We start from the raw sequence: 26,968 nt of genomic DNA on the forward strand, positions 1-26,968 counted from the left end.
CGCTGTTTCCTGCTTGCAGTGAGGTCCGAGGCTAACAGATGTGTTGGTGGTGTATGCTACATTTATTTCTTCGTTTTGAGACAGGGTTTTTACTCGGTAGCCCTGGCTGGACTGTAATCTGTGTACATCAAGTGAGCCTTCAATACACAGAGGTCCACTGCCTTTGCCTTCCTTCCAAGGACAGGGACTCCAGGCGTGCACCACCACACTCCAGCCCTTATTTACTTTCTTGAGACAGAATCTTATGTAGCCCAGGCTGGTCTCAGCCTCACTGTGTGGCTGAGGATGTCCCGAATCGATCCTCCTGCCTCCACCTCCCGTGTGCTGAGATTTAGGTGTATACCACACTATACATAGTTCATGAGGTGCTGGGCATGGAAACCAGAGCCTAGCACACTCTACCAACTGAGCCGCATCCTTCTTAAGGGGTGGTGTCTGTGAACAGGTATGGGTGATGTGCAGACGGTGGGGAGGGCTTGGCCTGTGTGCTGTCCCATACATGAACGGATTGCCTCAGCTTAATGGGAAAAGTCTTTTCTTGATTTTAAGTGAGTAATACATTTTTTTCTATAGGAATTCTCATTTAGTGCAGTCATATAATTGGGAGTTTTATCAGTCTCATTGTGGTTGTGGATCATTAAAATGACCCTGACTCCAAGAGACAAAAGGTTGGATTATTTGGAGTTAGACTGTGTATCCCAACCTTGGGAACAAGCTACGGAGTGTTACAAAACAGCTGGAGGTGGGATTGTGGCAGAAGCCATGGTTGAGGGACAAACACGTCATCAGGCAGAAACTACGTGAGAAGGAAGTTTTATTGAGGAAGGGAAAGGGGTGGGGAGAAGGGAGAGAGGGGGAGAGAAGGAAAGAGAGAGAGCAGAAGAGACAGGAAAAGTCCTGGCTGCTCCTCCAGAGAAACAGTGGGAAAGACAGCGGATGTGGGCAGAGTTTGTCTCTTAAAGGGACCTTTGCACCTGAATGCAGACTACATAGAGACGTAGCAGCTATAGGACCCTGGGCTGGCCAGGGTACTGCCTGAGTGCATTCTTCCAGGTGACGCGGGTAGGCCAGCATAATGCCTGAATCCTAACACCACATCCCTGAATGTTTGGCAGTAGTTCCTTTGGGATTGAGTAAAAGACCATTAATGGGCCTTTTACTTATAGGAAAGGATTCTTTTGTTGTTACTGTTTCTGGCTGTCCTGTTTAAAGTACTCACAGGAGACAAAATCTGCACCTAATGCTAATACCATCAATTAAATTATGATACCTTAAAAGCATGATACCGACCTGTCCTTTAGAACGTCATATAACTTCACACTGATACAGAACAGCAGTCTAGCCGTCTACGTGCTGGTGTGAATGTGCCTTTCTGTCTTGCGCTGGTAGATCGAGACAGACGAGCCTTGCTTACCTCCCTTCCCAGGTAGATCAGAGACAAGGAGCTTGGGGCTCCTTAGCCTCACACCACTGCACTCTTCTGGTTACAGTTTCCAATTGACCCCTGAATGACCTCAGGGCTACTAAAGGTGCCAGCCAGGGCTAGGATGTGGGCTTCTGTTCCCATATTGAGAGTCACAGCAGCAGACCTGCTGAGTCAGATTCTATAGGCTCAAGAGAGGAAAAAAACAAACAAACAAAGCCCGCCACAATGTTTTGAGAGACAAGGTTGGCATATTTTAGTGGCAGGTTGTTACCTAAAGCAAAACCATGGGCGGTTTAATTCATGGTGTGTGTGTGTGTGTCACTTTCCAGAGATTGCAGAAGTCTTAGAGAAGATAAGTTATTATCAGGTTGGTTTACTGGAAGGCTTTGCTTGGCTGGGAGTGAGAAATGAGACCTCAGCCCTTTCTCCCACTTAATCTGAGGGAAGCTTGGCTCTCAACTCCAGCCAGGCTGGAATTCCCCAGGCACTCACCTCGTTACATCTAAGATCTCAGATGGGACCTCTGGCTTCAGCTTCTGTTCCACGAGCCTAGAATAACCACTGGATGTGGATGTGTGTGCGTCTGTGCACATGCGTGCATTTGTGCACATGCATGCATTTGTGTGTGTTCCTGATGAGACGAGACGGCTCAGGGAGTAAAAGCCTGCCAGCAAGCCGCAGCTGGCTTCAGTTTCTTCTCTCTCTGTGCCTGAGTCTCACTGTGTAACCCTGACTGGGACTCAGTGTAGACCAGGCTAGCCTCTGCCTCCCCAAGCTCTGGGATTAAAGGTGTGTGCCACCACGATGAGCATAAATGCTCTTGAAGAGGAGTTTGTGTGGAACTTCCTAGTGGGTGACGTTGGCTTCGAATTCCACAGTGCAGCTCAGCAGCAGCCTGGGGTTTGGTCCACCCTGTCTTACCGCATCACCATGCTCATTATCTTGTGAGATTTCCTTCAAGTCTTCAGAATTGTGTCATTGTCTCCATTGCAGGGGTCACAGCAGACAAATACGAGGCAGAAAACCTCCAATGCTTCCCATTAGCAATTAATGGAAGACAATTTTGAAGTTAGAGATGTGGGGTCTGGAACCTGTGATCTTAGCTCCTGAGAAATTCGCCCTCTGGCTTTTCCTTCACTGAGGTTGGGAATGACATTTTTCCCAGTGTTTCTCTTTCCCAGGACTCCTGGTGATGTCAAGGTTCTTTGTCTGGTCCAGATTTGATCTCAATATACAAAATATTTCTAAAAATTTCTTGTTTTGTGGCAATGGATAAATGACAAATTTCCTTGGGGAAGAAAAAATGTTTTCTACACTCCTAAGTTAGTAGTTTGCTGTGAATTAAACTGAGAGAAAAAAGGAGACAGACTACCATGGGAAAGTTTAAAGATTTTACTTTCATTTTAAATTATGTGTATGTGTGTGAGTATGTGCATTTGAGTGCTGGCACCTGTGGGGTGGGATTTCCTGGAGCTGGACTTACAAGTGATCGTGAGCCACTCCCTTTGGGTTCTGGGAATTAAATTTGTGTTCTCTGCAATTGGAATGGGTGTTCTTGACCGCTGAGACTTGAGTCTAGCCCTGAGGTACATGATTTTATAGGTGTTAGGTTTTTTGTGAGAAACCACCCTAGAGCAGTTAATATCAGTTAAAGTTACTTGGCAGGGAAAGATATAGATATGTACCACCCAGGTTATGCAGTTCTAGGGGTGGAAACGAGGGCTTTGAGCATGCCAGGCAACTCTTGTGGTGTTTGAATGAAAATGGTCCCAATAGGCTCATAGGGAGTGGCACTATTAGGAGGTGTGGCCTTGTTGGAAGCAGTGTGTCACTGGGGGTGGGGTCTGGGGTTTCAGATGCTCAAGTCAGACCTGTTTCTCTCTCTGTCTCTGTCTGTCTCTGTGTTTCTGTCTCTCTCTGTCTCTCTCTCTCTCTCTCTTCCTGCTGCTTGCAGAACCAGACGTAGAATTCTCAGCTCCTTCTCCAGAACCATGTCTGCCTGTACACTGTCTTTCTTCCCGCCGTGGGGATAATGGACTGAACCTCTGAACTGTTAGCCAGCCCCAGTTAAATGCTTTCCTTTGTAAAGTCGCTGTGGTCATGGTGTTTCTTCACAGCAATAGAAGCCCTAACTGAGACAACCTCTGATTGAGCCACACATCCAGCCCCAGATGGTAGCAAATTCACTGTGGTTAGGCAGATCCTTTCCCAGGGCCTAAGTGAGGAAAGCCGTGTGCCTGGGACAGTTAGGAAGGCAACTGAAATGCAAGAAATGAGCTAGTTGCTATGTCTTCGAGTACTCCAGCCCCAGAGAGAGCTGGTACCCTAGCCCATCACCAGCAGTTGTTTGGCACTGTCTTAGATAATTCTTTGTTGCTGTGAAGAGACACCGTGACCAAGGCAATTTAGAAAAGAAAGTTTTAAATTGGGGGTTTGCTCGCAGCTTCAGAGGGTGACTCCATGATCATCATGGTGGAATGGTGGGGAGCATGGCACCAGGTAGGCTGGGGCTTTTGAAACGTCAAAGCCCACTCCCAATGACATACCTCCCCCACAAGGCTTTTTCTCCTAATGTTAGCATTCAGGCATCTGCTCTGGCCTGTCCTTGGAGTTCTGACAGGATACAACCTCAGCTGCAGCCACTAAGAGCACCACCTGTGCACATTCACTATGCTCCCTTTTTAAAGGGCCCTGCCCACCTCCATTCTCCTCTCTCTTTCTCTCCCTCTATTCTTCCCTCTCTGCCTCCCTTTCCTCTTCCTTGATGCTCCTGTCCTGGAGGCTGGTCTCCCTCCCCCCACCCCTTCCCACTTTTTTCTTTTAGTAAAAATCCCTTCTGCTTGAACCCTGTCGTATATCTTTCTTTCAAGAGTGCCACTTTTCTTAAATCACAATACCTAATCTTTCTGAACCAGTTCCACCTACCATGGACTGAGCATTAAAATATATGAGCCTATGGGGCAATTCTCATTCAAATCACAGCAAGTACCATGTATATGATTGGTACCCAATACCAAAAAAAATTAAAAAATGATAATTATCAAATACTGAATAAAGGAATATTTTGGAGATCTCATATAGTTCATAAGAACCAAATTCATGACAAGATAGGTCATTTGAATCTAAATATTCCCTCCCTACAGACTAAGCTGGTCGAGGGTCGTACACACTCCTGGATGGATGGATGCCTTTGGAGGTTATACCTGATTGACAGTCATTCCTCTCTCAGCCATGAGGTGAACAGCCTCCGGCACACGCTGTTAGTACAATGATGTTCTGTGTAAATGCGTGTGGCCAGGAAACCATGGACTGGACCCAGGGAGATGGTGAACCAAGATGATTGCTCCTTATCTAAGCTGTCCTCTCAGGCTCTTTGTTCTGACTCAGGAAAAAGAGACAAAGCTTGTGTCCCTGTATTTCCCCGTAGCCAGGATTTAAACAGCACAGCTATGCATGAGGACAAACATCTACACAAGGAAAGGAAGCAGAATGGTCGTTTCTAGTGTTGGCTTCATCAGCTGGTCCTGGCTGTGTGGTCACCTTTGCTAGCTCAGGCACTATTTTACTTATTTTCATGTGTATGGGTGTTTTGCTTGGTATATGTCTGTGCACGTGGTGCATGCCTGTTATTCAAGGAGGCCAGAAGAAGGCGTTGGATTTCCATTGGAGTTTACAGACACTTGTGGACAGCTATCTAGGTGCTAGGAATCAAATGCATGCCCTCTGAAAGAACAGCCACTGTTCTTAACCACTGAGCCATCCCTCCAGCCCTCCAGCACTGTTGATGAAGCTGGAAGCAAAGGATGGGGGTGGCATAATTTGTCGTCTATAAATGCCACGGCCTGGATTCATTAAAGTTTATGCAAATGTCAGGAAGTGGCCCATATATAGAAAGCCTGAAAGTGCCAGAACAAGAGATTATAAAAACATTGATTTAGAAATAGGAAACCTTGTGTTTTCCCAGGAAGACCATGTATCTGGTTTATGCAGCTACTTTAATAGCGGGAGTGGCCATGTGGAAATGTTTACCTGGAGGAGAACCAAGAGGAAAGCAGAGCTTCTCAGCCATCCCTCTCAGAGAAGAACGTGTGTGCCGCTTCCCCAGATCTCGTCAGAGCCAAGTCTCGGAGCCACGCCGTCGCTTTGGTGTCTTCAGTCATTCCTTCCTTTATCCCCTCTTTCCTGGACAGGGCTTAGGACGAGGGACTACTGCCGTGTGCAGGTGGAAGGTTCCAGCTCTCCAGCCATGTTCTTCCCTTCTTTGACTAAATCAGGGCTAGGGAGATTCCCAAGATCTTTCTTCTTGAGGCCGTAGTTGATGTAGAGGCGGGATCCCCACTGGCTGTTACATGGCCCCTGGGAAGGGGAAATTATTTAGATTTTCATTTGATTTGCCCGGAATGACTACCAAATTCTTATTTTAGAAACTCACTTTTGTATTATTGGTTACGTTTTTGTGTGTGTTCACGAGGAACATGTGTGCTTGTGTGTGTGTGTGTGTGTGTGTGTGTGTGTGTGTGTGTGTGTGCGCGCACACACAGAGATCCCCTCATTGCGCCTTCCCAGGGCCAGGATTATAGCATATGTCACTGTGCTGGCTTTTTGTGTAGGTATTAGGATCCAACTTAGGTTCTTATGTTGTATAGCAACCACTTGCTGAATGGGCCGTTCTTTTTCTTCCTGAGCAGGTTTCTCTGTGTAGCTTTGAAGACCAGGCTGGCCTTGAACTCAGAGATCCGCCTGCCTCTGCCTCCCGAGTGCTGGATTAAAGGCGTGCGCCACCACCGCCCTTCTTGAAAGGGCCATTTTAAAATTAGTGATTATTGCTGACACTGAAGTACAAGGAAGGTGAATACTTGAGGAAGTCAGGGCCCTTGAAATTGTCCTAAAACCATCATTCAAGGGGCTGGGAAAGGTGCTTGCAACAGTAGCTGGTGGACTGACCTGAGTGTAATCCAGGCCTCACACGGTACACACTGCAAAGAGAGAAATGGCTCCCGTATGTTGTTCTCTGACCTTCACACACTTGCTGTGGTGTGTGTGCCCTCGTGCTCGATCACACGCATACACACATGCATGCACACACACACACACTCACACACACACACACGTGCAGGCATGCACTAAACAAATTTAAAAACTTCACACAGGAAGCAGAGGCAGACTCCCACAGCTAAACACTGAGCTGAACTCAAGGAACCCAGTGACAGAGAGGGAGGACTGAAGAGCAAAGGGGTTAAAACTGGGCTGGTTTAACCCCCAGAAACAGCTGACCTGACAAGGGTTAGCTCTTGAATCCCAGACTGATGGCTGGGAATCCAGCATGGTACTGATCAAGACCCGCTGAATGTGGGTGTCAGTGAGGAGGCCTAGGCAATCTATTGGGCCTTGGGTAGTAGATCAGTATTTGTCCCGGGTATACAAATGGACTTTTGGGTGCCCATTCCACAATGAGAGATGCACTCTCACCCTGGACTCTTGGGGGAGGGTCTAGGCCCTGCCCTGGATGAAATGACAGACTATGGACACCCCCATGGAGGGCCTCACCCTCCCTGGAGAAATGAGTGGATATTGGAGGGGTTGGTGGGAGGGTGTGGGAGGAGGGGAGGGAAAAGGAGAGGGACCAGGGATTGACATACGAAGCAACCTTGTTTCTAATTTAAATTTAAAAATAATAAAAAAACTTCACACAGAGACTTGCACATGAAATAAATAAAATGTAATTTAAAAACTCCATTCAGAAATCCATTTAGGATCTAGGGATGTAGCACTCACAACAGGTGGAAGCAGGAACATCAGGTGTTCGAGGTCACCTTTGGCAAAATATCAGGCTTGAAGTCAGAGTCAGCCACATGGGACTCTGTCTCAAAACCACAAATCCATGTGGGCAAGAGGAAGACCCGGCTGAGCTTGCTTCCACGGGCAGGGTTAGCGGAAGCGGAGCTACAGGGAAACACGAGCATCCCGCCCACCTACCGATGCACAAAAGGGTCTGAATCACCACTGACAGTAGCCTGTGAGGGTTCCCAAGAACCAAAAGGCTGTATGTGCTGACCTGAGATGCATGCCCTTCTCTCATCAGCGTGCTAATAGGGTCCTGGCCGTGGGGTGACACCTGGGCACAGGCAGAGACCACGTGACTGGACTTAACACACTGATTTAAGACTGCGTGTTTTGTGCGGGTGAAGATTAAATGAATTAGGATAATAGGTTGGAGTTTCGTTCTTTTTGATTTTTTAAAAGATATTTATTTAGTGTGTATGTGTGTGCTTACAGGTGCCTGAGATGGCCAGAGGGCACTGGATGCCCTGAAGTTAGTTATAGGTGGTTGTAAGCAGCCTGACGTGGCTTCCGGGAATTGAACTCAAGTCCTGGAGGGGGGGGGGTGGTTATGGAAGACAGTATGTGTTACTTAGCATGGGCCCAACTCTCCAGTCCAGTTCTAGGTTTCTTAAGTTAATCATATGCTTGCCATGAGATGCAGCCTTTCAAGTCTTAGCTGTTTCCCCAAGGAGAAATGAAAATACCCATATATGTGTACTAGAATGGCCATAGTAGTTTTCTATCTATCTATCTATCTATCTATCTATCTATCTATCTATCTATCTATCTATCTATCTATCTATGTATCTATCCATCCATCCATCCATCCATCCATCCATCCATCCATCCATCCATCCATCCATCCATTTATCATCAGTTTTATGAGACAGGGTTTCTCTGTGTAGCTTTGACTTTCCTGGAACTCACCTTGTAGACCAGGCTGGCCTTGAACTCACACAGACCCATCTGCCTCTGCTTCCTGAGTTCTGGGACTAAAGACATGCACCACCATGCCCAGCTTACTCATATTTTGAAAATATTTATTTTTTATTTCACTTGTATGTTTGCCTGCATGTATGTATGTGCGCCACATATGTGCAGTGCCTAAGGAGGGCAGAGAGTTGTGATTCATATATACATAGGCAGGAAGGCATAGAGTACACTGTCACAAAGCTCAAATGAAGGAACAAACGGCCAAGGGGATTCTTACATGGTCAGAGTCTGAGAATGCATGCAGGAGGGAAGGAGTCTAAATATGCTTGGGGCCAAATCTGCTTCATCATCCCATTGGTGCATTTTAACAGGGAACATTGAAAAGAAAACAAAGGAACCGGTGTTGCTACCCTAATTTATGCACACAGCTGAGGGACATTCAGAAACTAACAAAGCAACACTCTCAGTGAATATGTGTAGCTTTCTGGACTCAGGAGGAGGAAAGCTTCTGTCTATAACATCCTTAAAACAGGTAGAGGAGGCTGGAGAGACAGGTCAGCGGTTAATAGCACTTGCTGCTCTTGCAGAGGCCCTGTGTTTGGTCCCCAGCAGCATCCACATGCTGGTTTACAATTGTGTAACCACACTTCCAGGGAATCGGATGACCTCATTTGGTCTTCACGGGTACCAGGCATGCACAGGTTTATATACATACATATGTACATGCAGGCAAAATAACACATACAAAATAAGATAAACACGTCTTTAAAGAATTAGGTAGAGTGATGGCAGGACAAATGGATGCATACTTCTCCATGCTGCATTTTCTCATAGTTTTGTGTATTAAGGCTACTTTCAGAAAGAATTGTTAAAGTGAGGCTTTCTGGCCAGATTCTTAAAAACCTAAAGGATGATGAGCTGTGTGATTCATAAAGATCCATTTATGCAGTGACTTTATCTGCAGGCAAGGGCTATTTGATCCCCCATTTGTCATTCCCCTATACAGATTATTGGTGTGGTGGACACTGTGTGTGTGTGTGTGTGTGTGTGTGTGTGTGTGTGTGTGTGTGTATGTGTGTACAGGGGTCGGGGTGGGGAGACTCTATTAAGTAGTTAGAAACACAAAAGATAAGAAAAACCACAAAAGAGAAAGTGGTTTTCAGTCTTTCTTCCCACACTAGAAAAGGTTTTGCATCTGGATACAACAAAGATGGTCTGGAAATTCAGGAAACCAAACCTGCTGTATTAAGCTGTATGTGGTGGCTTATGCCTGAAACCCCAGCACCAGGGAAGCTGTGGTGGGCATGGCAGGCTCGGCTATATCAGTTAATCTGGCCACAGCATTAGCATCAGGATACACACTTAAAAGCAGCACACGAGGGGCTGTGAAGATGGTTCAGTAGGTAGAGGTGCTTGCTGTCAAACCTGATAACCAGGATTGGTTCCTGGGATCCATATGGTGAGAGAATGGACTCCTGCAAGTTGTCACTTGATTGCCACACGTTGATACTATGTTCACTGCCCCCTCCAATTAGATAAATGTAATAAAATGGGGAGGGGGAGCAGCACATGAAAGGATATTCTGGGCTGGTGAGATGGCAGGAACTCCAACAGGGAGGTGTGTAAATGATGACAAAGTTCCACAATATACCTTTCTTAAAAACTGTCCAAGCTGGGCGGTGGTGGCACACACCTTTCGACCGCAGCACTCAGGAGGCAAAGGCAGGCGGATCTCTTGAGAGTTTGAGGTCAGCCTAGTCTACAGAGTGAGTTGCAGGCCAGCCAGGCCTACATACACTACACACACACACTACATACACTACATCCTATATCCAAAAACCAAATTAAAACCCAAACCAGAAATGTGTTCTGCTACCAGAAAACTTCAAAGATCATTCTTGAAGGTTGGGTGTGACATGTGCTTTTAATCCCAGTAGTTGGAAGGCAGAAGACAGGTAAGCTTGGTCTATACAGCAAGTTCCAGCAAGAGCTACATAGCAAGACCCCGTCTCAAGAAATATGCTTCCATGTAAAGCTGATATTTGCCTGATTATTGTTTTAAGATGGATCTCTAGATGGCAGAACACTCACAGAGGGGCCAGTGAGGTCCTAGTAGGTAAAAGTGCTTGCGGTGCAATCGGACAGTGTAAGTTTGATCCCTGGAAGTTGTGGTTTAGAGAGAGAACTGACTCCTGAAAGTTGTTCTCTCTGACCTCATGTGCGCACAAATGCACACCCAGATGAAATTTAAAAAAGGAGCACGGTGTCTGTTATGAGGGAAACTACTCGCCCAACAGAGCTGCGCGCTTCAGAGGGAGCATCAGGCCACACTGGTCCTTTTCCTTTGGCACTTTCAGTCTCAGGAACAAAACGGGCAAGTGGACGGCAAACTATCTTACACCTCCTAAAATATCCATCAAACCTAGGAATCGGGCTCTTGTCGATTGATTTCACAGCTCATTTTCTTTCCTTGATACCATTATAACACCCCCCGGTTTTTTTTTGTACTTTTGAAATAAATGCTCCGTGGTGGTGGTGGTGGTGGTGGTGGTGAGTATGAAGCTGGAAGTCATAGTGTGGGGTTGAGGAAACTTAAAAGGCACAGGAAGTCTTAGGCAAAAGAATTCACAAACCCAGGAAACGGCGTTAGGTACAGGGTTTTAGCCAATGAGTATTTATTAAAAGCCAGTGCACCAGGCACAGGTACCCAGTAGGCTGACAAATACAAACGACGTAACCAATCCATTTATTAGCTTATCTGATTAAACAAAATACATTTCATAGAAATGATTACAAAACGCATTGCAGAGAGAATGTCTTATACTTACAGATCTTACGGTACCCTATATAATTATTAATAATAAAAAAATCCAACCCATACTGTAAGTAAAGTTAGCCAGCCACCACGTACTGCTTTTTATTGTAGGAGAAAGAACATCCGATTTCCATGCTGAGATGGGATTTAGAGTCCAACACAGAGATCCGGTTACAGAACGGCTACCGTATTCCACTTACAATCTTAGAAACGGTACTTTCCATCGCAAATTATATCACGATTACAGCTTTTGGCCTGAAGATTAGTTTTGGTTTCAGAGTGAATCTAGGTTTAGTATTTCAGTTTCCTACCTCCAAGATTCCTGGTCAGAGGTGAGGGAGAATCACTCCAATTAAGTACTAGTCACAGGGAACAAAACAGCATAGCACAAATGGAACGCTTAATTCACTTTACCAGACATGCTTACAAAACTGAATTGAGAAATTAAAATGCATAGATGAAAGAAGTCAGAACATAGAGCAGAAGGAAAAAAAAAACATAGAGACAAAAACGCGGGTGTTTGAAGCAGGCCTGTTCATCTGGAGATACACCTTCCTGCCTTGTTGGAGGCTCATGGCTAGTTCTTTAAGGAGCATGTTGAGTTTGTATGTGGCGTACCCTTTAGGTCTGGAGGTTGGTTGGGATGGGTGAAGGGAGCGAAGAGGAGGCTGGGAAGGGCTAAAAAGCATGGAGTGCAGTGTTTACTGACCGTCACCATAACCCTCGCTCTACAGGTGTCCTCCGGGACCTTGCTCACCTCCCGAGATGGGTCTGTTTCCTTCAGGCAGCAGCAGAGACAAGGTCACCTTTTATTGCACAAAAGCAAAATCATTCCCTTTCCTCCCCCCCTTTCCTGAGCTGGAGACCTCCAAGCGCAAACACATCTGGATTCCCAGCCTCTTGCGCCTCTGGCCAGCAGGGGGCGCACAACAGACTCTCTCGGGAAGCACCTTCTTCGAGGGAAAACATGAGGTATTATGTTGGTCCCAGCATCTGGTCACTCAGTCACCATTCTCAAGCAGCTTTTGTAAGTTGTTCTGTATCTTGAAACAATTAAAGAGATGCCATTGTTATACAATGTTATGAATTACAGTATGTATCCTAAGAGTATATTTGCTAAGGTCAGGGAGAAATGCTGGACATAATTCTATGTAGAATAAAAAGCTATGTGGAGGTTAAATTTAAATAAAGCTCCACCCTGTGACTTTAACTAGCAACGTAATGTTTAGCAATTCTATTACACATTGCTATGCATAATGTCCACAGAAGACCTACTTCCAGAGAGACCAACTACTTCCTGGCTGGGCATTAAAATGCTCTCAGGAAACACAGAATAGGTGAGTCTTAAAGATTTCAGAGGAGGGATTCTAAACAACCAATATTATAACAGCAGTAGAGAATCCTGTGGATCAAACCAAAACCAAACCAAACCAAACAAACAAACAAACAAACAAACAAACCCCAACCCATATTTCTTTTCTACGCCTGGTAATTGTGTCCCCCAACAAAACTCATGTTGAAACGAAACCATGAAGTCCTATGCTGATGGTATTTTAAGGTGGGGCTTCACTAACAACTGCATTAGAGGTTTGGTAAGAGACACCCAAGGCAGTCCGCTCCCTCTGTCCCATCATGGAGTCCCCATCAGCAGGAAGTCCTTCACTGGGTACACCTTCCCTACTTTGAGCCTTCCAGCCTCCAGAAGTGAGAGCTTCACAGATCCCTCCTCTTTATAAAATTACCCAGTTTGTAGCATTCGGTGATAGCTCTGCATAACAAACTAAGACACTGCTTGGAGGAAGTCTATGATATCTTACATGCATGCTCAGGGAAAGCTGAAAGAAAAGGCCTCTAGTATTCGTGTGTAGGTACTTAGGTATTCTCGCCGTGACCATGCCATCCCATACACAGGCTAGGCTGACGTATGAAAATATAACTCACACTTATGTTCTTCCTACTATATCATTTTACCAATAATGCACCTTCTAGTCCTAGGAAAATAATTACTTCTTTACCATAAAAAGCATTCCCTAGAAGAGGGGATGCTGGAGATATGGTTTAGCATGTAAGGTAACTTTTCAAAAAATTTATTTATTTGTATCTAATGTGTATTGGCGTTTTGCCTGCATGTATGTCTGTGGGAGGATTTCAGATCCCCTGGAACAGGAGTTACAGACAGCTGTGAGCTGCCTCGTAGGTGTTCAGAATTGTACCCTGGTTCTCTGGAAGAGCAGCCAGTGCTCTTAACCACTGAGCCATCTCTCCAGCCCCCATAGAGAACTTTTTGCTCTTGCAGAGAACCCTGGTTTGGTTCCCAGATCTCATATCAGGTGGCTCACAACTGCCTGTAACTCCAGTTCCAGGTGATGTAATGCCCTCTTCTACACTCAAGGGGCATTTGCACACATGTGGTGTACATACATACATGCATGCAAACACTCGTACACCAAAATAAAAACATTTAAAGCATTGTGAGCTGATGAGATGGCTTAGCAGGTGTCACAGCTAGCTTCACCTCCACCGTGTCACAATCTAGAGACACCTGGGGAAAGAGGACTTCAGCTGCAGAACTGCCTCCATCAGATTGGCCTGCAGCCCTGTCTGTGAGACATTTTCTTTCTTTTACATTTTTTTCATTTATTTTATATACTGACCAGTTTCCCCTCCCTCCTCTCTCATTCCTTCCTGAGACATTTTCTTAATTGCTAATCCCTGTAGGTCAACGCCATTCCTAGGCAGGTGGGCCTTGGGTAATAAGAGGGATAACTAAGACCTGAGTTCCCAGCACCCAATGGGAGCTCACTACTGTCTGTAATTCCAGGTTTGAGGTAGGTAGGGGTGTGTGTGTGTGTGTGTGTGTGTGTGTGTGTGTGTGTGTGTGTGTCCAACTCCCTCTTCTGGCTTGTACATGCATTGCATACATGAGGTGCGACTATACATACAGGCAGTCAAAACAATCAGAAACACAAAAAATTTTTTTAAATCTAAAAAAAATTGGGGGTGGGGAGAAATGGCTCAGTGGGCCAGAGCACTTGCTGTTTTTGCAGAGACCCTAGTTCCAGTTTCCAGCACCACACAGTGGTCTACAACTCTCTGTAACTCTGGCTCCAGGGGATCCGATACTCTGTTCTGTGCTCTTTGGGCACCAGGCCCATCCATGACACTAATATACACATGCAGGCAAAGTACTCATGCATATAAGACAAAAGTCTTAAGAGACAGAGAGGGAAACAAAGGTATCTGAGCAAGCCAGTAGGCAGCATTCTTTCCTCCATGGTCTCGGCTTCAGCTCCTGCCTTGGCTTCCCTGGATAATGAATTGTGAGCTGAAATGAGCCCATTGCCCCCCAAGATGCTATTGGTCAGTGTTTTATCACGGTGGCAGAGAAGCAAAACAGGACAGTGGACTTATATCATTTTGCCTGTGACCAGCACAAAGGCCCTGTAGTAATTCTCAACTCTAGGTTAGATATTTAGGGACAGTTCTGGCTGTCAAGTCTGACAACCTGAGTTTGATCCCTAGAACCCACCTTGACTCCCACATGTGCTTAGTGGTATTGTGTGTAAATGTGTGTGTGTGTGTGTGTGTGTGTGTACACATTCATACACACAAATAAATGTGAAAAAAAAGCAAACAGTGCCAAACAGTGGTGGCACACGCTTTTAGTCCTAGTAATCAGGATGCAGAAGTAGACGGATCTTTGAGTTTGAGGCCAGCCTGGTCTACAGAGCGAGTTCCATAAAAGCTAGGGCTACACAGAGAAACTCTGTCTTGGAAAAACCACCACCAGCACCACCACCACCACCACCAACAAAAATCCCTCAAAACAAAGCAAAAAAAGTTGAACATACTCATAAAGACAAATAAAAAAGCAAAACCCAAACAAAAGAGATAAATAAGCAACCAATAGCCAAAAATCCAGTGGCTAATAAATATATCAAATGCTGAGTTTTAGGAGTATTAGAAAACAAAAATGCGGCCATGGAGATGACTTGATAGACTAAAAAAAAAAATGAGTGCAAGTTTACTGACCTCAGTTCTGTTCCTGGAACCCACTAAAGAAAATCCCAAAAGTTGTCCTCTGACCCCTACATGTGTTCAGGGGCACTGGTGTACACACTCCTTATATCCCCTCACATCCCATAATAACAGAAAAAATAAAGAAAACTCATAATGGGATTCAACTTCACAGTGCCAGACGGGGAGAGAATGCGGAGACATCTGAAGGCAGACTTCATGGGACTGGGGGGAGTGGGGGCTACCCTTGGGTTTCCCGTGAAGGTGACTGAAGGGACAGTGACGACCATGAACAGAAACAGGGTGTAGAGGAATGATCAAGAGGCTTAGACATGATCGGTCTCTGACAGCAGAAAGGAATTGCTGCAAAGAGCTGAGTCATGCCTCAGGATTTCCCACAGCTCATCTCGGCGGGCTTGTTCATCCCCAGGCTGTGCCAGGCAACTAACTGCTCAACCGCCTCTGGGAACATTTTGGCCCAAATCTACTTTTTACAGACTCTGCTTTGGGGATGCAAGCGGTCTCCTTTCATTTCCAGCCGTCTCCCTCGCTGCCCAGCTGGGCTGGGTTCGAGCCCCACACAGACATGCCAACTTCGATTGGTGAACAAATCCTTCTGTGGAGGCCTGGCAGGGACAGGAACAGGAGGAGGGAGAAAGACAAGGGAGTGGGGGGAAGGATTCTGTGTGCGCCTGAACCAAAGAACAGCGTTTACAAGTCAGAATGAGGAAAACTGAAAACAACACTGCCCCACCCTGCGAGCAGCAGGTAAAGGATTAGGGCAAAAACGGAAGGAGTTACCGCACACAAAAGGACGGAAATGTTTGAAAGGAGAAATAAACCCTGACAGTCAGGTGTATCTCTAGGCTAGTTATGAATGATTATGCTCTCCTCATGCATTCTCTTACCATCTTAAATCTAAGACTGAAGCTAAGGACAGAGTTGATCCAGGCGAGGCCTATGAGCAGTAAATTAGAAGGTGAATTTATTTATTATGAGGATTGAACCTCTCCCTCTGAGCCAGTCCTAAGCAGAGGACCCTCCCCTCCTCCACCCCAGACAGGGTTTCTCTGTGTAGTCCTGGCTGTCTTGAAACTCACTTTGTCAGTCAGGCTGGCTAGAACTCAGAGATCCACCTGACCCCTGCCTCCTAAGAGCTAGGATTAAAGGCTGTTTCACCCCACATAGCTTTGTTTGTTTGTTTGTTTGTTTTAGTGATTTTATTCATCATTTTATTTTATTGGTGTTTTGTTTGTATATTCATCTGTGTTGGATCCCCTGGAACTGGACTTACAGACAATTGTGAGCTGTCATGTGGGTGTTGGGAATTGAACCCATGTCCTCTGGAAGAACAGTCATTGCTCTTAACAGCTAAGCTGTCTCTGCAGACCCTAAAGCAAGCAGGAGACTTCTAACCACAACTTAGCCAGTGGCTCAAATGCTAGGTCTCCAGACAACAGCCTTCTACCTCTGCCACTGGGAGCAAGGTAACTTAAAACTTTATTCCTAATGAGCCAACGTAGTAACAGGCATACTAGTTGATTCCCAAATGTAACCGTCCATGAACCCCAATGTCACTGATCACTTTACCAGTGGTCCCACGTCCAGGCAGGGACACAAATGCTAGACCAACCAAATTGCTATTTTGTTGTGACTAAATTCTGTTTCTTTATAGAAATAAAAATGGTCATTAGCAATTGAAAGGAACGACCAGCTTGCTCCTATACTACTCAGGAAAAAAAAAACCAACTTACCTTTTCTAATTTCACTATGTTAGCTGTAAGTTCTTGGCAGAGGGCCTCCACATTTAACTGTACTTGTGGCCCCCGGCCCGATGGGACTGTCTGCCTGTAAGGAAAAAGAGAAACATTAAGAGCAACCACAGCAAAGAAAGGCACAGAACATTGAGTTTGAACGGAAAAACGATAGGCTAGAAGAGAGGACCGGCGCCATTTTGCCTGTCACTGTCACAAAGGCTGGGTAGTAATCCTCAACCCTAGGGTAGATATGCAGGGGCCAGTTCTGAGTTTGGCATGAAATCTCTTAAGCTAATTTTTTCCCCAAGTGCCTTGTTGTGCGTTGGATTGAACTTAAAACTCAGACAACTGCTCCCAAGAATGTGGTTTGTTATGATTCTAATATCCTTGCCATCCCCACGACAGCTCCATGTGTATGAAGGACGGCTGGCCTCAGCCATGACAGATTTTCTAATGGGAGAAAGGGCCATGTACACTAGAATGAAAAGCCAGGGAGTTAATTTAAGTTATGAGAGCTAATGGGACAAGCGTAGGCAAGGCCAAGTGTCTATAATTAAAAAGAAGTCTCGGTGTTGTTATTTGGTGCTGGCAGAGGAAAAGGAAGGAAGTCCGTCTACAGAACTCCTGGAACTCTCTTTGTAGACCATGCTGGTCTCAAACCCACAGAGATCCACTTGCCTCTACCTCCTGAGTTCTGGGAATAATTAAAGGTGTGAGGCACTACACCCAGCTTTTATTTTAATGTTTATTTTTATTTTATATGTAGGAGTGTATGCATGTACACTATGTGTACAGCCCCTGGTAGTCAAGAGAAGGCACTGGATCCTTGGAACTAGAGCAGAGAAGGTTGTGAGCTGCACTATGGGTGGTGGAAAGAGAACCCAGGTCCTTTGGAAGAGCATCCAGTGTTCCTAACTGCTGAGCCATCTTTCCAGCCCTTTTAATAGGGTCCCTAGCAAGTGGTAGATAGTCTTTAAAAGCCATTTTAGCCAATGTATCAAAATCCATATCCAAATAGATTTAAAGAAAAGAATGAATAGGTTGGATAGATCTGGTTAGTTAGGCATATTGGAAGTGTTGGATGAGGCTGAGTGTGGTGGCGCATACTTTTAATCCCAGGACTCGGGAAGCAGAGGCAGGCAGATCTCTGTGACTGGTCTACAGAGTGAATTCCAGGACATCGAAGGCTATATAGAGAGACCCTGTCTCAAATATATACGTGTGTGTGTGTGTGTGTGTGTGTGTGTGTGAGTGAGTGAGATGGAGGAAAAATCACCACAGACACATTCAATGAGTCAGTGATCATGAATATGGGCAAGGGTTCTGCAAATAAATTAGTTAATATAAACAATTACATATGATGGGATGTGCTGACTTGCTTGAGTCACTTTTTTTTTTTTAAACCTATGTTTTGACTCACTGCCATTTTCTAAAGATAAAGGTGAACCATTTAAGGTCAAGGTCACAGCCAACATCTTAGGATAATTAGCAGAATAACACAATATTCGGCATGTTTCTTGTAGCATTTCTGGGGACACGACAGCAGCCCCGGAACCATGCAGGGTGAAGTCACTCATTTCTAGAACCCTTCTGCCTCTTTGCATTCCAGGCTCACACATTAACTGAGTGAGGACACAGAACGCATTCTCGGTGTTTGCTAAGGGGGACTCCAAACCAAGGACAGTCATTACACTAATTCAAAGAGTCCACACGGGAAAGCCATCTTACTCAGTACTGTAGGGATCCAAAACGGTTGTCAGGGACCCCAGCCGCTCCTCCAGAGTGTTAATTCTGTATCGCATGTAGAAGGTCGAGACGATCAGCACACACACGCTAGAGAGGGGCAACCAGAAATTTCCAAACGTTAACGGCTAGGAACTGACCTTCAGAAAACAGTGACCGTGGAGCCATCTTTCCACTTTGGGAGCATTTTCAAAAAGAACCAAAGGCTTAAAGAGATTTATAAGGTCTAAGTTGAGCGCTGGGGAGATGGCTCGGCAGTTGAGAGCATTTGCTGCTGCTCTTCCAAAGGACCCGAGTTTGATTCCTGGTACCCCCAGAGAGGCTCACAGCCATCTGTGACTCCAGTTCTTAAGGATCCAATGCCCTCTGGCCTCCAAGAACACCAGATGTGTATGTGGCACACAGACATATATGCAGGCAAAATATTCACATGAAATAAAAAATAATAACAAAAAATAAAAATCAGGAGAGAAAATGGATTGATACTTATTATAAAACTTCACAGCAAGAGGACTAAAAATCCTGTCACCCAAGTCCTCAAAGTGCAAAAATGGCCATTCTTATAGGATTGTTCAAGGCCAGACCCAAGCTGGACGGCTAAGCTAAGCTCCCATCCTTTTTGGCATCCTCTTCCTCTGGTCCAGGAGGCTGAGCAGAGGCAGCAAACCTCGTTCCCCAGAGACTCACAAATTCCTTCCTTTGGTGGAGACCAAAGGAGCATATTTATCCCCCTCTGGTATTAGAGACACCCTAGAACTGAACTGGCTCCTCTCAGCCGAGGGAGGGGGCGGAACCATCCCAGAAGGAAACAGAAATTGCCAAGAAAAATATGTGGGTTGTGTCAGCACCAGCGGGATTCACGAAGACTCTTGGCAACGTGAAGAGATTATTCATCTGCAAAGCCAGATCATTTGCATAAGCCACTTAAAGTAAACATATCTACTTACACAATTGCATAGAATATAAGAATATGGCGGAGAGTTGGGCATTTCTGAGACTTGACGTTATGCAAAATCCCAACAGTTTCTGGCTGGCCTGTTGAGAGAAAACCAAAATAGCAATTTAGCACCCCAGTATATTTCTTTCATTTAGTAATATTTCAACATGGAAGAGGTACTTGAGATAGGTTCATTCCCAGATGGAAAGGAAAGTATTAGTGGAGAACTCCTCTTTGGTATTTTAACCAGTAGGCTCATTTTTTTCAAGTCATTTCATCTAATATATATTTGAGATGCTTATTTCTGTATTGTATTGGGGGGGTCTATGGAACAATGTAACATTATTATTATTATTATTACTACTATAGTTAATAAGTAAGAAACAAGTCAGTAACAAGCTTTACCATAAACTTTGGGTTCATAATCTCAAATTATGGAGACTAATTCGGCAACTTCCCACTGTGACCTCTGGTAAAGCCCAGAACCAGGAACTACTTATTGAATAAGTAAGTGGGATTTGACATGCAAAGAGAAACAAGAGGAAGGAACCATGAGAGGCAGTCATGGTGTAAAACACTGGGGCTCTTTACACGTTACCAACCACTTTCCCATCAATGACTCTGCTCCTCACCATGCGCAGGCAGGCTCTTGGCTTTCCCCTCAGGCGCTCTGTTCCCGTGGGCATCGGTGCGAGGTGGTTTTGTTTCTCCCTTGGTGACATTCAGAACTGTCTGAGATTCAGTCACATGGAAGTCTGTCAAGAAAATGAGGCCAGGTCAATTTGCTCCCCAATATACTTAAAAGTCATAGGATCAGCTACAAAACCCATGAGTCCTTCATCTACACAGTGGCCATGTTGTGGCTCTCTCCTGAGTGGGATGTGGTGCCTGGAGACTGAAACCCAAAGTTCACCAAGAATGACGCAAGGACACTGGGTTGGCATCCACAGACACACGGTATTAGCCTCTCTTACTTTTACTGACGTAAGTGAGAAATCTCATGTAGATCTCTCTCAGCCAGCCTAGCACATCAGTGTAAGAGATGTCTGTTAAATACGGACAAAGGAGATGGATTTTGCCAGAGGCAATTCCCTTTCTTAGGAACCCTTTCCCAAGATTTCCTTCGCAACTGTTAACTGAGAGAAGGATGGGCCTTATTTTGTGTTTTGAAGAGGGTGAGGGGAGGGTGTTGGGTGGGGGCATGAAACTTGAATGGGGACACGATCTCCTCAGACCTCGGGAGTTCTCGGATTCTGGAGTCTGGGAGCCGGAGCTGCTGTACCCTTCCATGTCTTGCCTTCGTTGTCGAACCACTCCATCCAGGTCTGAGAATTCATCGTTGAAATCCTATGCGGAGAACAGTGACATGAGGAGATAGCAGGCCTTTGTAAACCCTAGCCGCCTTGCTTAGGCCTGAGCCGTAAAATATGGAAAGGAAGCACGGGTTACCACTCGCCACAGGATTTTCCTAACCTGGGAGTATCTGGTTATGGAACCGAGATTCCTCAGCATGGTTAGAATTCTGTTAACAAACAGCACACAGCTGGTTTGAAACAAGTGTCTAGAGAAAGCGCTAGAAGGCTGGTGGGAGAGAAACTTCCAGTGGGAGGCTGAGTAGCTCAGCAGCCCTGTGCCCTGGAACATCTAACCGCCACCAACAGCACAAGAGCAGACAGACAGCTCAAAGCCACTCGGATGTGGAGACAAAAGTATTGTAAGTTACAATGAAGAAAACATGACAGTGGGCACAGAGAAGAAAAACAAAACAAAAACAAACAAATAAAACACTGCCGGCAAATCAGACTGGGAAAGAAAAGCTGCAACCTTGTAAGTTAGATTCGATCAGGGTCAGCTACGGCTCAGAGGATGTGGGCAGGAGAGAAGGCCACGGGCAGAGGCGTCTCAATTTGTATTCCCCTGGCTTTCCCGAAGTGTTTAAGACCTAAGGGAACACATGGTGTTCCCAGCTGGCCCTGGCAAAGGCCGAATTAGGCTGAGCTCTTAACAGCTTAGCTGCTGACCGAGGAAACACTAGTAAGCAAATGAGCAACGTTTGTGTTTGACTTTACTGTCTTAGGGTCATCTCAGCATCCATTAGGTTCCTTACGATGATGGATAGAGGAAAAAAGGGCGAACATTTGATGGACTGATTTATACTAGGTTTAACTGTTTGAGACAGGGTCTATCTATCTCAGGCTGGTCTCAAAGTCTCAATGTAACCGAGGATGACCTTTAACCTTGGACCCTCCTGCCTCTACCTCTACAGGTCACCACATGTGTATTTTGTACGGCCCACACCCTTTCCCTCCGAGTGCTATGGATCATTATGATGGTCTATAAGGATGGAAACCCATCCTAACTTGAGAAGCATCAGTAAATGCAATCACACAACACATACCCTTTTGTGTTTGTCATGATTTTTTTTTTTGTTTTTTTTTGAGACAGGGTTTCTCTGTGGTTTTGGAGGCTGTCCTGGAACTAGCTCTTGTAGACCAGGCTGGTCTTGAACTCATAGACATCCCGCCTGCCTCTGCCTCCTGAGTGCTGGGATTAAAGGTATGCGCCACCAATGCCCTGCTTGTCATAATGATTTTTAAGGTTCATTTATGTGGTAGCATGTATCAGCCTTCAATTCCTTTTCATGAGTGGGTAATACTCCACTGTATACTATATTAAATACATCCCATTCATCAGGGTTTTATCCTACTTTGGACTATTATGAAAAATACTGCTATAAATATTCCTTTTTGCTTTTGAGACAAAGTTTTGCTATATATTTCTAGCATGGCTTATGTAACCCAGTCTGGCCTAAAACTCATAGCAATCCTCCTGTCTTAGCCCCCCAAGTACTGGGATTACAGGTGCATGCCACTACTCCCAGGTAAACTTTCTTGTTTTTATGTGAACATGTTTTAATTACATTAGTTTTCAAAATGCAAAAGAAGATTCATAGATGTTGAAACTATGTTTTTTTTTGTTTGCCCCCCCCCAGATAGGGTTTCTCTGTGTAGCCCTGACTGTTCTGGAACTCACTTTGTAGACCAGGCTGGCCTCAAACTTGGCAATCTACCTGCCTCTGCCTCTTGAGTGCTGGGATTAAAGGTGTGCGCCACCGCCATATAGCTGAAACTATGGGCTGTATTGCTTGACTCCAGGCAAACATTTATCAGTAATCAGTGTAGGGTCAATGGTTTATACGATACTGTTAGAGGTCTCTGCTACAGGTAGACATCATGTATGCATAGGAGATACCACTGGAGGTTTTCACTGAGGTCTACAAAGTCCAAGGGAGCCATAATAGTTCTACCTGTCCCCTGAGCATAATAGCTTTGCCAAGTCATTTCTGAGTCTGCCCATCTTCCTAAGCTGAAGTCCCTCAAGGTGAGAATTGGTCTGAATTTTCCTTGGTTTCCCAGTATAGTACCCTGAATGGACCTTTGTGATCCAAGCCTGCCTCAAAGAGATTTGTGGATCTCTTTAAAGGAGCCCTGTGTCTGGGATGCAGCTTCGCAGAGAGCACTTGGCTAGCATGCATGAGGCCCTGGGTTTGACTCCCAGCACCACACACAACAAAACTGACAAGCAAGTGAAGCAGGTCTTGTGTACCCCCAGTCTCACTATGCCATTTCTTCTCCATGCAGAACAACCTGTAGATTACTAGAAAAAAAAGCTAGTGGCTTCCTTTGGTCTCTCTGCTTCTGGAGAGACAGGCTGTGCTCTGCAGCTGTCCCCAACTACACTGGCCCTGAATTCCTCCCGAGCCTTGGCTGTAGTGTGAGCACAGGGTAGCCGTGGCTCCATCCTGTGCTTGTGCGCTTACATCATTATTTGGGCAGCTTACCAGAGGCAGAGATGAAGGGCGATCTGCCCGGAAACTATTTTCTGGAGAAGATGGGTTGGAATTGTTACCGACACTTGTGTTCTGAAATCACAGGAATAAAATGAAGACCCAGATCAGCTTCAGACTTTAAGACACATGAAAGAAAGACAGCACAGAATTTGGAGAATTTGGATGTCATACGCACCTCCAAGTGTCCACACACAGATTTTAGCAGTTTGTATGTTGAATCTCTGGAAAGTAGGGAAACGAATATGTACTGGAAAATAAAGTGCAATCAATAGTTTAGAATTACAAAAATACTTGTTACTTAGTTTTGTGTTTTCTTATGAATTTTTAAAATTACATTGTGTGTGTGTGTACATGCGCATGCACCATGGTGTCCCTGTGGAAATCAGAGGACAACTCTTCCTACTATGTGGGTCTTGAGGATTGGACCCAGGTCATCAGACTTTATGGTACAGACATCCTTTACCAGCTGAGCCATCTTTGTGGCCCCTAGCTTTTATATTTCCAAACAACAAAGACCATCACTTTAACTATAACCTCATTTTTTCACCTAAACATTCAATTTTTATTTTCTTTCTTGAATAAAACAAGTACATTCCCTCACTTGCCTTTTTTTTCCCTTTTTTTTGAGACAGGGTCTCATATGTCCCAGACTGACAACAAACTTACTATGCAGAGGAAGATAATTTTGAACTCTTGATAGTTCTGACTCCACCCTGCAAGTGCAGAGATTATAGGTGTGTACCACCATTCCAGTGTGTGTGATGCTGGCAGCTGAATCCAGAGTTTCATGCTGCCAGGCAAGCACTCTACAGATGGAGCCACATCTCCATCTCCTTACATCCCTCTCCATCATCTCCAGCTGCTTACATCCCTCTCCATCATCTCCAGCTGCTTACATCCCCCTCCATCATCTCCATCTCCTTACATCCCCCTCTATCATCTCCATCTCCTTACATCCCCCTCCATCATCTCCAGCTGCCTACATCCCTCCATCATTTCCAGCTCCTTACATCCCTCTCCAACATCTCCATCTCTATTATGGTAATAAAGTCCCCAAATACAATTTAAACATAATAAAAAAAATGGAGCAAAATTGAGGCTGTCAAAGGATAACATGGGTGTCCCCTAAAAGCATAGATGGGAGGTCAGGTCACTAAGGCAAGGCTGGTGATACAGGCTGGGTCCTCCAAAGTCTCCTCCCCTACTGAGTGTTTTGTTTTTAAAGGTATTTTGTGATTCCTGGAGGAGGCCTGCTTTCTCTGCTCTGACATGGATTTCTGTGGAAGACTTCCCAGCAGTTCTAACAGGGTTGCTCTTTTTCATGTCATTTCCAGTTTCTTCTTTGTACTTATATGGAGATTCCCACTCCCCGCAACTGGATGCTTGTGAGTTATGGGAAAAATAATAAAAATCAAAGCCACTCAAATATTTGGGAAACTGAGGACATATGGAAATGGTACATCTAGAAGACTTGAAAAGCTGCGGCTTTATCCGTGTGTGTCATGGGATCTTTTCAGACCGAGTTTGAATGATCCCTCTCATTGGCCACCAAGAGAATGATGCAATGACCAAGTCAGCATCACGGCATTTCAGAGGAGCAGACACTGTGGGCTCTGTCACTGGACAGATCTAGGTGCAGAGTCTGGCGCTGATACTTACTAAGAGTGAACAATGGGAAGCTGCTCAAGCATGCTTTCCCTATGGTGTGCACACAGATAAATTACAAAATATAAAGAAAGCACTTAATATACGCCTGGCAAAAAGGAAGTGCTTGATAGCTGTTTGTATTAAAAAAAATAGGTAGGTAAATTTGTTTCCTAGTTTATCAGAATTGATCTATATCTATCTACCATCTATCATCTATCTATTAATTATCTATCACCTCTGTCTGTCTATCATCTGTCTATCACCTATCATTTATCTGTCTGTCTATCTATCTCTATCATCTGTCATCTGTCTATCTTACTACATAGTCCAGTCTGGCCTCAAACTTATGATTCTCCCAAGTTAGCTCCTAAGTACAGAGATCACAGATGCACTGTTATTTTTTTCTTCTCACCCATATTTAGTTATCTAGTACAGTTAGAGGTTGAAAGTAGCTTTTATGCTTTTGCAAAATAGATGAAACAAATGTCTAAATGGAAATGTTTCTGGCTGTGCATGCTCTGGGTAACTCAGTTCAGGAGTTACTCCAGCACCTCGGACAGAAGAGGGGCTGTGTGTGTGTGTGTGTGTGTGTGTGTGTGTGTGTGTGTGTGAGCATGTATTTGTGTGCATGTGTGGAGGTCAGGGGATCACTTGCTGTTAATTCTCAAATTAATTTAGTGTGTATGTGTGTGTGTGAGCATATGTGTGTGTGAGCATGTGATGGTGTGTGTGTGGGACATATGTGTGTGTGTGTGTGAGCATATGTGTGTTTGTGTGTGTGTGAGCATATGTGTGTGTGAGCATGTGATGGTGTGCGTGCGTGAGCATATGTGTGTGTGTGTGTCTGTGCCTGTTACCTGTGAGACTGGGGACCAAACTTAGGCTGTCAGGCTTCTGTCAGTCCCTTTACTTGCTGAACTGTCTCGGTAGCCCAGGCCTCTCTTCTCTCTGTCTCTTTCTCTCTCTCCCATTCATTTTTTTTAACATAAGGCCTCTCTCTGTAGTCAAAGTTGTCCTGAAACTTGCTATTTAGACTAGCATGATTTTGAACTCACAGAGATCTGTCTACCTTTGCCTCCCAAGTGTTGAGATTAAGGGCATGCACCACCACACCCTAGACTAAGCTTTTTTTTTTCTTTTTAAACTTAGTTTTAATCTTTTATTCTTATTATTTCAAGCACATACGTGTGTGTATGATATATGTATGGACATATAAGTGCTACAGTGCACACATGTAAGAGGCCAAAGCACTACGTTTGGGAGCTAGTTCTCTTTTTCCATTTTGGGAATCTGGGGACTGAATACTAGTGGTTAGACTTGCAGAGTTAGCATTCTATCTACTAGGCCATCTTGCCAGGCTCCCAGACCTTTTGTTCAGTGAATAAATTTCTTACTGGAGTGAACCGGATGGTGAAGGCAGCATTGTTAGCGCACAGCACGTTCCACACATTCAACATACTTTTCAGAGTTGTCCTACCTGTGGTGAGTGCTTAACACTGTTTGCGTTCTGTGCTGCTCCTGTACATTTGCTATTGAAATGCATTAAATTATGACGACAACAACAATAACAATAACAACAGCGCCTCAGAAGAACAAGGGTAACAACGACGGAGAAGGAAGCATCGGACAAAGCAAGGGTCCTGTACTCACCCTGTCCGTGACTGTCGCTATGATCAGGGCATTTGGCACCAGAAGGGCAGTTTTGGTTTTCTTTATCAGGGTGACCGAGAAAGCAGGGATGGAGATCTGAAACAGAACCACTCGGTTAGTGCCAGCTCAGCCTTGACACGCGACATTTCAGATCTACACTTGGCTAAGGACGCCACCAGCCAGCTTCGTGGAGAACAGTGAATCTGGGAGTGGTGGGAAGACATCACTGAGTTGTTCAGACTGGGGTTTCCAAAGCCACGGGGCACAACTGGGAAATTGTAGACATGGTAACAGAACACAGAAATTACCCTGACGTGCATGCATCCGAGCTCAAGGCTCCACAGAGGCCTAGCGCTTATCGAATTTGCTG

At 45.1% G+C, this 26,968-nt stretch overlaps 1 protein-coding gene across 2 annotated transcripts in view; it reads right to left on the reverse strand.

Annotated features, from left to right (window-relative positions):
• Positions 1-10,828: 10,828 nt before the first annotated feature.
• Positions 10,829-26,968, reverse strand: part of Gramd2b (GRAM domain containing 2B) — an 82,617-nt gene continuing 66,477 nt past the window's right edge. For both annotated transcript variants that reach the window (XM_005069103.4, XM_005069104.4), the window contains exons 6-14: positions 26,599-26,694; positions 23,477-23,548; positions 23,293-23,373; positions 20,687-20,798; positions 20,084-20,206; positions 19,462-19,549; positions 18,500-18,604; positions 16,769-16,862; positions 10,829-12,040 (exon numbers count right to left, since the gene is read on the reverse strand). In XM_005069103.4, the coding sequence (XP_005069160.1) occupies positions 11,999-12,040; positions 16,769-16,862; positions 18,500-18,604; positions 19,462-19,549; positions 20,084-20,206; positions 20,687-20,798; positions 23,293-23,373; positions 23,477-23,548; positions 26,599-26,694 (813 nt within the window). In that variant the 3' untranslated portion in view covers positions 10,829-11,998. The remainder of the gene's footprint in view (positions 12,041-16,768; positions 16,863-18,499; positions 18,605-19,461; positions 19,550-20,083; positions 20,207-20,686; positions 20,799-23,292; positions 23,374-23,476; positions 23,549-26,598; positions 26,695-26,968) is intronic.

The sequence above is a fragment of the Mesocricetus auratus genome, unplaced genomic scaffold, assembly GCF_017639785.1.
Source record: "Mesocricetus auratus isolate SY011 unplaced genomic scaffold, BCM_Maur_2.0 Super-Scaffold_6730, whole genome shotgun sequence".
Lineage (NCBI taxonomy): Eukaryota > Metazoa > Chordata > Mammalia > Rodentia > Cricetidae > Mesocricetus > Mesocricetus auratus.